The 12,784-nt window shown below is 34.2% G+C and overlaps 1 protein-coding gene across 1 annotated transcript in view; it reads right to left on the reverse strand.

The window, feature by feature from the left end:
* Positions 1 to 1,385: 1,385 nt before the first annotated feature.
* Positions 1,386 to 12,784, reverse strand: part of LOC112693259 (dual specificity protein kinase shkD-like) — a 46,913-nt gene continuing 35,514 nt past the window's right edge. Inside the window, exons 2-6 of the mRNA XM_025568244.1 lie at positions 5,728 to 7,719; positions 5,413 to 5,594; positions 4,957 to 5,085; positions 4,778 to 4,889; positions 1,386 to 2,131 (exon numbers count right to left, since the gene is read on the reverse strand). Of these exons, the coding sequence (XP_025424029.1) occupies positions 1,863 to 2,131; positions 4,778 to 4,889; positions 4,957 to 5,085; positions 5,413 to 5,594; positions 5,728 to 7,719 (2,684 nt within the window). The 3' untranslated portion in view covers positions 1,386 to 1,862. The remainder of the gene's footprint in view (positions 2,132 to 4,777; positions 4,890 to 4,956; positions 5,086 to 5,412; positions 5,595 to 5,727; positions 7,720 to 12,784) is intronic.

Consider the following 12,784-nt stretch of genomic DNA (forward strand, 5'->3'; position numbering starts at 1 on the left):
ATACCGTTTTACATATAGGAAATAAAGGCGCGTCCAGACGGAGCAGCTTTTGCCACGCGGCGTGAGTGTGAATACATGAGCACATTTTCCGCGGCTATTTTTTGATGCCGCACGGCATGATTTCCGATCGGCCTAGTAGGCGGTCTACATTAAAGGAAAGCCGCGCGGCTTGCGCCGCTCGCCAATGCCGCGTGTGCGTGGACGCATTTCCGGCAAAGCCGCGCGGCATCAGTACTTATTTTTTAAGTAGGTATTTAAATTATTTTTTAAATAATTAGTAACAGAACAAACTTTTTTCACCGAGGTAAAACTGATTTTCGTAGTAATCTCCAGAAGACACAATTTTTATTCTATCAAAATTTCGATATTGAAGATTCTCTGTTTTTTTAAAACACTAAGATCAGCAATGATTTTTCAAAAATCTTTAATTTCATGTTTTTTAAGATTCAAAAATATAGATTATTTGCTGATTTCGTACACTTCGTTGTCCATTAAAAACGACACAACTCTATAGTACTTATGAGTAATATATATTATTATTATTATTATTATTATAGCTTTAAAACAAATCGGGAAATAAATGCCGCTTCGTATGGACGCGTATTTTCCGCGCGGCAAAAGCTGCTCCGTCTGGACGCGCCTTAAAATGTGTAGAGAATTATATGAAAAAAAAAAAAAAATTCCAAGAAATTCAAGATAATGTATTATTAAAAGTATTATTTGAAGGTAATGAAATTATCAGTGTCGTTAGAACATAAGATAAGATATTCCCCAAAACTATTAGCAACAATATTATAGTATTACAAGTACATTTAGAGTACACATGACTAAATAGATAATAAGTATTTAAAATTAAAATAAATAGTTTAACCTTTACCCCTCAAAAAATCGTGTTTTTAACCCTTGGGTGGTAATTACCCCCGGGTTGGGAACCGCTGCGATAGAGCGTCACCTGTGTCATTAAAACGTCGTGGACGAAAACTGGTCGCTGTTAGTATTGATCTCATTTTGAGTAGACTACAGATTATAGATGTAAACACGATTTTAAATTCGATTGTTTAAATAGAATATATTTAGTATTCATTATAATATTCGGCGTTTATGTCATGTAGCTTTAACCCTTATCTAAATAAGGTCTGTGTAAATAGGAGTTTAGACCATCTTTTATTGGTAGGTAAAAAGGGTCTGTGTAGGAGATTACACTATGTTTTAAATTCAAGTAAAAAGTTTATTCGTGTAGGAGTTTACATGCAGCCGTCATAAATCATAACTATTTACTTCTATGATAACATTTTATTTAAAGAATCGATACACAAAAGAACAAAGTTAATCACTTAAATAATTATATTTTTCTTAAAAAAAAAAAAAAATAATGTATTACATTTTAATATGACTATACATGTACCAACATAAATAAAATAGAGAAATACATTTTATTTCAATAAAGCTTATTGATTATGTTGCTTCAAATATATCAGTTCTTTTCTGCTTCATTATAATATACTCTAAGTAACCAATTATACATTTTTAATACTATATAATAAATGTGTATAATAAATAAGATTCAAGTCGCATTTAAGCCGATCGTAACAATTCGCAATGAATCAACACACAAGTACACCTCAAACGGACAAATACATATTGTGTACACATATTTGCCGCCAACAACATTTCGTTTTAGGTATAGAACTACTTGAATACGTCGCATAAACTAAAAACGAAGAGTCTAATAATGAAATAAAATTATACATTTATATAAAATAATAATAATTATAATAATAATAAACTGTTAAAATCTAAAAATCAATATATTTATTTTTCACACGAACAAATCCACCGTAGCGTGCGATCGTAGATTCCCGCTACTGTCGGTCTTTCACGTTGGCGTCCGACTCGTCGACGAGGCTCTCCAGGTCCACGTAGCTGCCCTCGAACTCGGGGTTCTCTAAAAGTGCGCCTAGCTCTTGTTTCAGATCGGCGAACGTGGGCCTTTTCGACGGGTCGGCAGCCCAGCACTTGGTGATCACCCTGAACAGTTCGGACCGGCAGTGCGCCGGCTTGTCGAGTCTGTAGCCTTCCCGCACGCGTCGCATCACTTCCCGCGCGCCCATCGTGCAGTAGGGAGTCGAACCTGTAAAACATAAACAACGACAGGTGTGTTAGTTACGCGGTGCGATTGCGTTTTTTCTTGAACGTCCTGAAACATCGTACATCGAACATTATTTACGGAAGAAAAATATTTATTCTTATTTTTTTTTCGATTTTTAGAACTATTTGATTTTTGGGCGCATTTTTTCCTATATTTTTTTTAGAAAAAATTTGATAAACATTCTGTTTAGATCCCTCCTACTAATCGCATTTGTCGCATCCATCACCTTTTCTTACGCTTGAAATAAAATAATATTTACTTCTGTTTTTGTTCGTATTATGTTTTTATCGATTTTATCAGATAAATGTGACGCTGACTATTAAAAAGATAAAAAGAAAGGTTAAAAATAAAAATAAGAAGAAAATAAAAAGAGAGATAAGGATGTAGAATAATAATTAATAATTTAAACAATAGAAGAAATATTTTTCATCGTTAAAAATAATTTTAAGGTATTTTTCGTATTTTTTAGATTATTTAAATTCGCAGCAGCCTAGTTATCATTTATGTAATTAAGTGTAAAACATTTGACACCATATTTGCATACGCATTGCTGTTAGTAAACTGCTCACTTGTCAGTTAAATACCCATGCGAAATAGATTAAAATTTAATCTTCGGACTAGACTGTAAACTTTATAATAGATAATTAATAATAAATAATAGATTACAATACTGCTATCAAGATTTTACTGTATGCGGGAAAATCGAGCTATATTTTATGCATAATTATATATATGGATCGTATTATAATACTTCCCGTACTTATTAGAGACTGAAGTGTATAATGAAATAAAATATTAAAAGCAACACTCATCGTTGTATTTTATTTTTTTTTTATTCGTATATAAATCGTAACTAGTTTTACATTTTTTACTTTAATTCTATACCTAAAATTTAGTTGAATAATATATGTTTGTTCCAATAGATATAGAGATTTGAGATAGCCTGATAATTGTTTATTCGTTCGTATCGTTTTGTCGGTTAGTCACGTTCTTACACGTACTGCATAATATTATAATTTTTTTTTTCAAATGAAAAATATCACTTAACGCCGTGACCATTTCGTGAAATAATAATTATTTCAAACATTTTTTTCAATTCTGAAATTCGGAAAACTGCTTTCATAATATGAAAATAACGATTTCACGAAATAGATATAACATTCAAACTCAAGTATAAAAGCATATATCTTTTAATACTCATTATGGTTAAGTCTTAATTTCCTAGATTATAATAATAGACACGTTTTTGTTTCAGCGCTGCGATTAAGTTAAATCCGATATTCTCGTTCTTGGATAGATAACCATGATGACTATCAGAGAATTGAGGTCTACTTTATATGTTCCAACTTACTGACTGTAACGAATAAAAAATATTCACAGTTCTTTTTACACTCAGGGGCACCATTTCAGTTTTAAAATAGGGCTGCAAAATTTTTTACTAGGCCACATTTTTCTACCACCAGGCCACAGTTATAACAATGAAAATTGAAATATAGGTATGACGCTATGTTGGAGTTATTTCTAACCTTACTATTAGGAATGAAAAATAAATCTGCAAAAAGAAAAAAACAAATAGCAAAATAAACTGTAAAATTAAAATAGAACCATATGCTCTTATAATTTGTACTTTTAGATTACAGTAGTTATTAGCATTATTTTTTTTTTTTTGTATTTAATATTCTGTTATGTAATTCAGATTACAATGTCATCTATAAGCCAATTCAAGCATTAATTAATTAAATTTAACTCTGATATATCGGGCATCGGCGCCAGCATGAAATTAAGGCAGGCTAATATGATACGGGGAAAAATAGGGCCGCCAATGTATACCCTGCGATACCCCAAATGATGCCCCTGCTTACACCCTATGACCAGGGCTACCACGATCTAAAAGAAAGAGAAAAAATATGTACTACCCAATTAATGAATAATATAATTAATAATAATAATTGATATAATATTAATGCTTAACGTAAATACTTATTTTATTTTATATTATGATATGATATAATTTTGGTTCCACTCATAGATATACGGATTTTTTTTACGACGAAGTGGAGGATAATTATATGATTATAACTATTTTGATACGTTTATCTTCGAAATTAATCACTACACCCAACCATTACGAACGGCTTAGCTGATCTCATTGAAACCAGTAACTCTATTACATGGTGCATGAATTCAATAGAGAATAAGACATATACGATTATATCTGTTTACTTTGTGATAATTTTAATTACATTTTTTCATTTACTCTGCTGTTGATTAGAATTGTTTATTTTAATAATAAATTATGAAAATATAGTTTTTTGAAACGCTATTATTTTCAAGTTTATTTAAAATTTCGAGTGGTAATTATATATATATATAATATATTATATTTCGTGAATTATTTCTTAACAATTTAAAAGTTTAATTTTAATTTTTAACTAGCTGTAACATAGATTTGAAGGTACCTATTTAAATTTTAAAATCGAATTATTTACTTAAAATCCTTAAACATTCTTATATACTTTTTACATTTATATGTACCACATATATGTACTTAAAAACAGAGAAATTACTTGACGTAAGAATTGTTTAAGACATTTTTTATTACATTTAATTATTAGTGCGTAGGCTTACCTAGAGTAACAATCTCCCACATTAGTACACCGAAGCTCCAAACGTCAGTCTTGTATGTGAATATACTATAATGCAATGACTCTGGTGCCATCCAACGGATAGGTAAAGCACCCTGCAAATTAAAATATTAAAATAAACGGTAAATTTAAATGAAACATTATTTTAAATCCTAGCCGTACCTTGGTATGTCTTTGTTCGTAAATTTGGTTTGTGTCACGTACGTTGCGAGACATACCGAAATCTGCTATTTTGCATAGTTTATTATGATCGACCAATACATTTCTCGCCGCCAAGTCCCTGTGTACTATCTATGTACAAATGAAATAATTAGATATTATAATTAATAAATAATATAGCCATGTACGAGTATAAGCGTCGAAATTATATTTTTTATTAAATAAAAGCGAACAATGCTATTGTATTTCATCAACTGCCTTAAATTATATTACTCGTGATGGAAAACATATACACTTGCGCGAGCCGACTTTTAATGGCCGAAGAAGTCAATCTTACGCTGTTTGACAAATAGTAAATTTATCGTATTTTACACAAATATAATTTGTAATAACTACGGTCAATACAGTATTAAAATAAATACTGATCCATTATTTCCACACAAAACAAGTATTTCTTACTTTTTTCGAGACCAGAAAATCCATTCCTCTCGCTACGCAATAAGCAAACACGGTCAGATCTCTAGACGTGAGCGAAGAAGTCGAATCGCTAAAATTAAAATAATGCGATCGTGTCCGTCGATCTCTGAGGAACGCCAATAGTTTGCCATACATGACATACTCCATGATCAGCAAGTAAGGTTCTGCAATAATCACAAAACGATATAATGGTAGTTTTCACTTACAATAATAGCGTATACGATACATAGAAAACGTATATATATATATATATATATATGTATATATGTACGTTTGCGCGTGCTTATGTGTGTATACCTTTCTCCGTACAGCATCCTAACAACGTGACGACGCTAGGATGTGACCCGAGATGTTGCATAATACTGAGCTCTCTGATCAGATCTTCTCTTTCTCTAGAAGCCGCGTCCTCTTTAACCATTTTCACGGCTACGAGTCTGGTGAGGCCCTCGTGCCCGCTTATATCGTCAGCCTCGGCTTTCCACACCTGACCAAAGTTGCCCTGGCCCAAAATCGTCTGGAGACGTAGCTTTTCTCGAGGGAACTCCCACCGGCTATTACTTGGCGGTACCTGCAGCGACGGTGGTGGCGGTGGCAGTGGCAATGGCATCGCGACCGACGTTTTTTCCGCATCCCAGACAATGTGTTGCGGCACCCTGGGAAGTTTCGTGGTGATCGGCGACGATGTGATGGTGTTGAAGTCCAGCGGGCTGCGGTTGTACTCGGACGAGTATTCGGAACTGTCGAACACTTTCTTCTTCTTCCGCTGGATGGCCAACTTGAACGCGAACGCGATCACTAGCACCAACGGCACGATGGCCAGAAAAGTCAATAAGTACGTGGACGAAGCCAACCCCTCAGGGTACACCACGCCCACGTCGTGTTCGGCGGTCGAGAGCCCGCGGGTAATGTTCCTCGTCAGGACCGGCCTCCGCTGTCTTGCCTCGACGGCTACGCCGTTATCTGCAGCGGTGGTGATGGTGTCTGGTGGCGTTTCCGTGGACGTACCGTTGCTCAGGTACACGAAATCCTGCAAGTCGTTGGGCGGCGAAGGATAGGTCGGAGATTTGCCATCGCTGGCGGCGTGGATGGTTGAGGTGTCCTGCGTTTCCGCCGTAGTGGTTATGTTCTCGGTCGGCAGAAGAAACGACGAAGATGCGCTTTCTGACGTCGTCACTTCGGTCGAGATCGGCCGGGTTGCATGCTCCGTGGTGGTGGTGCTGCTGCTGCTACTGCTGTTCAACCGTTTTTGGTTCACTTTTGTGATTTCCAAGTACTCGGGTAGTGAAATGTTCTTGTACCGACTCCGCAGGTACTTCGGGTGTCCCGTGGTCATCATTATCGGTTCCGGACGGACTGTGGTCGGTATGGAGATGCCGGAATTATGTACGACGGCCGGATGATAGACGTCGGTCGCGTTATTATTTTCGTTACCCGTGGTCGACCCTGCAGCAGGACGGTCAAGAGTGTCGTTTTTCTTTTGGTGATTCCCCTTTACGGACGACACGGAAGTGACGACCGTCGAAAGTATCCTGGTCGTCCTGGCATCGGGTTCCGCAGGCAGACACCTCACCGTTACGTCCCTTTGCGAACGCGATTTGTTCCTCCTGGTGAACCTTGGGTACACGCATTCCGCGGTCTGCTGCAGGTTCTCGGGTCGTCTTGGCCCACTGCTGCCAGCCATCGAACCGTGAACCCTACTCGGCGGCATTCTAGTCGGTCTAGGGGTTTGGCTACTCCGTTCGATGGTCGATTTGTCTTGAGCTACGTCCATCGTCGCCGTCACTGCATCGCTTTTTGGACCGTCTTCTTCAGTCGTGGATACGACGACGATCGGCGACCTAACCGATGTTCTCATTTCCAAATCCTGAAGCACGTTAAGCCCTATTGTGGACGAAGAGGTGTGCTTGATTTTCTTCCCGAAATCGTAATACGGATCCTCCTGCACCACTGCAGCTGTCCGATGCGCTCTCGCCGTGCTCGATGACGGTATCAGCCGCCTACGCGTCTTGATTCGATCCGGTCTCTTAGACGTAGCATTATAAACCTCGGACGATTGGGCTTCGGGCTCGTCCCATGTCCGTTTATGTTTAATTTTTTTCTTAACTCGAGACATCGAAGAATCCGAATTTTCGGGCGCTTCTGAAGCAGTCAACAACCCCGCCGGAATCGATGACGCTCTTCTCAGGGCTCCAACCAACCGAGTCACATTACGTTGACGACGATGATCGGCCACCACCGATCGCACGTCGTCTGCTGGCGTACTAGTCGGCATCACAACCATCAAATCGTCTAAAATCATAAATAAAGACCGTTAATTCGTATAACTAGTACTACTTATATCATATTTTTCAATTAATTAACTATCATCTGTTTATAGATATTGGTTTTTTATTATTATTTGCATCCCTTGCGATGAAAAAGTTATGCAATAATATTTAATCAATCAAAAAATAAATTATTTTAAAATCATTTAAATTTTGACTGCCTTGTACGTATTTTGTCTCAAACCGCACATTTGAAATGAATTACGCTTGGTGAGCGGCAACTATTTTCTTTCGATATTATTAACTTCTCAGGGAAAAAAACGTATACGAATACGTGGAAGTTTGTAAACAAAACCCATTGTATACTTTATAGATGTACAAGATAAATATCTATTTCGTTTTAAGTGAGTCATATAGAACATCAGTGGAGCACCTACGTTGTCAATATCAGAGAACAATTCTAATGATTACATTGTCGTTGTATTCGATTTATATTAATAATACTGCAGACGACCGTTTAAAAGAGATTACCATGGAACTTCAACGATTCAAACAATTTTAATGTATACCAGACACAGGTCAAATTAAATCGTATTAGTTGGTCGACCGAGATGATAACATGTATAGTGACGCCCAACGTTAGTCGAGACTAGGTGCGACTCACTCTTTGGCGCGACCGGTTTATGCCTCATATAACACTTTCTCTTGCGATCTGTTTTTTTTTTTTTTATATATATATACTTTTTTATACACGGATATAGAAAGTATACATAAAACTTTACACCCACTGGTTTTTTTTTTTTTTGAGAAATATGAGAAAAAACGTATGACCGGTCGTAATGTTCTTTTCCAGGTCAAAACTGTGAATACAAAAACCAAAATAAATGTATAAAAAAAATCAGGATTCCCGTGTTGAGGAAAATCTACACGTAGTTACATCTGATAGTAATCACCAGGAGGAGGTCTAATAACACGGACTTCAATATTTTAATATGGTTTTACTTTTCATTGTTAACAACTTCCTGTTAACTTCCTGTGAACATAGTTTTGTTTTGCCAATCGGGTCTGCTTATACACGTAGACGTGTACCAAACGCTTACCGCGTAGTTAATCCCAATAACGTTTGCGTTCAACACCGGTTGAATTATGTACGTATATGTAGTTGTATTGGATAGATTACGATCCGATCCGCGACAATAGGTGATTATTACTATTGGATTCAGTTGTGAATGATTTCACACCATTGTAGCTATTACACGATTAAATACACCCAAGTCTTATTGCATCATCAAAGACTATTTTTTTAATTTTTTTTTACACAATTGACAGTGATTACCGGATATCGATAACATTTCACGACTTGGTTGCACACGAGTGACACTGGATTTAACTCCATTTCATCAATGTTTTTTTTTTTCTTTCTCGTAAAAATCAAACAAGAAAGACACGCTTGTAATGATTCGTAAATCGTACTGTTTACAAAGAATAGTAAAACGCGAGAAGAAACGTAGTTATACAAAGTTTTAAATTGTTCAATGTTCACCGTGTAGACTATAATTTTAAAATACATAATTATTTTCGTACAAAACACTATAACATTTTTTATTCAAAAATTATGTAACAATGATTTGTCTCTTTTACCACAGTATTTTCAACGCAAATGTTTATAATTGTGTGTGTCAATTCCAAATAGTAAATGAATAATAGTAAATAAGTTTGTTTTCGATGGCTATAAGTTATATAGGAAACATTATCACAACAACAATGTATCGAAAATACAAATACGTATAATGTGCTATGGCAGCGGTTCCCAAACTGTGCATCGCGGTGCCCTAGGAGCACCATGACCACTTTCTAAGGACATCGTTGTCTACGGTTCATAAAAAATAGTTGAAAATGTATAAAATTGTTTTTCCTTATTGTTTTCGTAAAAACTTTATAGAAAATAATGTATTATTTTCTATTTTATAATCGGATATTCTCATTTTAACCTTATAATATTTTTATATAATAATTATAATCAAAATAACAATAATTTTTATTTATCTATTTTTTAAGTTTAAAAATGCATTAATTTATAATTAAGTTACATTTTATTAAAATTAATAAAATTGGTTATCATTGGATTTTTCTTGTTTCTGTCTTTAATGTTATTCACAGCCAGGGCACCTTGGCTAAATTGAGTCCAAAGATGGGCACCGCAGAAAAAAAAGTTTGGGAACCGCTGTGCTATGGGAAATGGGTGAACACATATATTTGTCTTTGTAATAGTTGATATATTATATAAGAAATCCATACAAATGTCGTGTATATAAATTAAATTCGAATTATAATGCAAATACTTAAATTATATTGTTTCCATAGCTCGATTATTTATTTTACGCTATTTTAATGATTTTAAAAGAAGAAGAATTTTAAAGCAAAATTTCTAAAATTAAAAAAAAAACGATAACTCTTATATTCTACACGGTTCGGCTTTATTTTTTACTTTTTAAATATTATTAAGTATTTCTATCTACGCCAAGAAATGTCTTATTTCTTAATATTTATTTTATTTTATGTAATGATACCATTACAATACTCGATGTAAAATTTAATTAAAAACATCGAGCTTATAATAAAAAATGAGTGATTAATTGATTTTTGAAATGTATGACTAAACATAAATTAACGTCTACTTTCAACATTGTCGGCTATATTTATTTTACTTAAATTATTTTTTAATATGACACTTTGGTATAGATTGATCGATTTGGAACGCTCTAGATTAACGTCCTTGAATGCACCATACCAACAAATTTATAACACTATAATAGAAGTACAACAAAAGAGAAATAATGATTAAATTAATTTACATAACAATATTTGAGTGGTTTTTGAAAATAGAAGCTTTAAAGCCAAGACTGAAAATATAGATATAAACATATGTATTTTATCAACAAGGTGATTTTATAAGTTCTATCGCATTAGTAGTACAGCAATTCCCATTCATAAATTACAGCCAGTATATTTTAGTAAACAATATGAGTGTTTAAACTCTATAGATCAATAATAGTAATTTTATTGACAACCACATCAGTTTAAATATTTTTTATAATATGCATAAATACATACTTTATATATATGTGAATCATATTGTTTTACGAACATATGCAGTTGGTTTATCAAAAAAAAAAAAAAAACAAATTACATTTGCACGATACAAATCTTTTGCTGTGCTGTCGTTCTTCAACGATTTTGCAACACACCTATCAATTCTTACGATATCAATAACCGTTGAATAATTCGTCAAGAAAATTCGAGTTCGACCGCCACTGTAGTCATGAAATAATCTCCGTTAACAATCAATTCGTCCGATCGATACGACTGTTGTGCTAAGTATAGGCATACATTATTAGACACGTAGCCATTATTACCGACCTTGTTTTACGAATAATTTAATTCGACTGATCGAAAAGCCGCCGCGACGACGTAGACATAGACGACCCGACGTCATTATATGGTTAACGTTTCCCAATCGACATTATTGTTGCTCCAATTTTTTTTTCCTTACTTTTTTAGTATGTAGGCTACACGTGCAAACCGCCAATTGGTGGCGCGTTCAAAAAATTATCGTGTCGCTGTAACACTAATACGATAAAAATAAATGTAATTATTCTAATATGCATTGCTATGTTCTAATGTATGGTGAATGCGGAGAGATGTTATTTATAATAGATTTGATCGTTTTTCACCTGCAGGGTTGAACTCAAGGTAGGTTAGTTGGACGTTGATGCCGGCCACTGTCTTATGGTGGAGACTAATCGATTGATTATAACAAATATTACACTCTACTTTAAACTATCCACGTGTCGAAAAACGATATTAAACGGTAAATAATTAACGTAATTATTACGTTAACATGATACTTAAAAAATAATATTAACAATATATTTAGCGTAAATTGAACTGTAACTTGTATTATTTGAAATATTTATAGTATGACGGAATGGACTTGACGAAGAATTCAAAATATAAATCTACCAAACACGATTTCCACGGTTTTGTTTAATTTTTAGTTAGGAATTTGTTCGTTCGTTGCGTCAGTTTGGTTCAAACCGTAGCTTGACAAGAACTTGTAGCGCATATACACACTTAGCAGTGTTATAAACTGTTTATAAATTTATTATTGCCTATTTATGTTTTTCATTGATAAATACCAGTCTTCAGCCCCCTACAGTACGTGACAATAGAATTTGTCATTTCGTCTACTTTTTACGTGATAAAGCAATATGTTTTTTTTATAATTTTATTACTGTGAACATTGGATAATCATTATAATATACCCTATGGAGCTATTATGAGAGTTGCAAAGAATATTATTTAAATTTTATCATCAGGTTTTAATTTTTTATTATAATTATTATTTTTTTTTTTTAAGCGAGTTGTAAGTATTATTATTATTATTATCTGTATTTTTTTTTATAATTTATCAAAAACTTGCTTCTGAATAATAATACTGATAAAAATCAAGGTCAGCATTTGGTGTTCTTCTATTCAATTTGAGGTTAATTTTAGACCCATGAAATTAAAAGGTATTTTATTGTGTTTTGATTATCAGTAACTAGTTATGCATTTATACCAAAATATTGACGCGTACACGGCACATACATGAAAATTGCACCTGCAGTGAGTGATATAGACGGTAATAAAAAACTTATTAAACCGTTGTATATTTTACCGGATTACCGATAAAGTTGGAGAGATATAAAAATTTCGAGAACATTTTTTTTTTTTACCTATAGTAACATAAAAATGTATTATCTTTATAATTGCGAATTAGAAAACCCATGGCTGCGCGCAACACAGAAATAAATACATAAGCATAAAATCGTCGTTTAGACCTCGATAGATGGTCGACAAATAACATACGCGTTCAGCGTATTATATTACATCGGTAGAGCTAAACAAACGTAGCAATCAATAATAATCGTATGTACGATTCGTACACGTTCATTAGAGGCGATTAAACCCGTTCAAATATTAAAAATTACGTTTGCGATATTGTACACGCAGCAGCGGCGTATATAGGGGAGGGGTCTAGTGGGCTA

This window comes from Sipha flava, unplaced genomic scaffold (genome assembly GCF_003268045.1).
Source record: "Sipha flava isolate LNK unplaced genomic scaffold, YSA_version1 83_pilon_pilon, whole genome shotgun sequence".
Taxonomy (NCBI): Eukaryota; Metazoa; Arthropoda; class Insecta; order Hemiptera; family Aphididae; genus Sipha; species Sipha flava.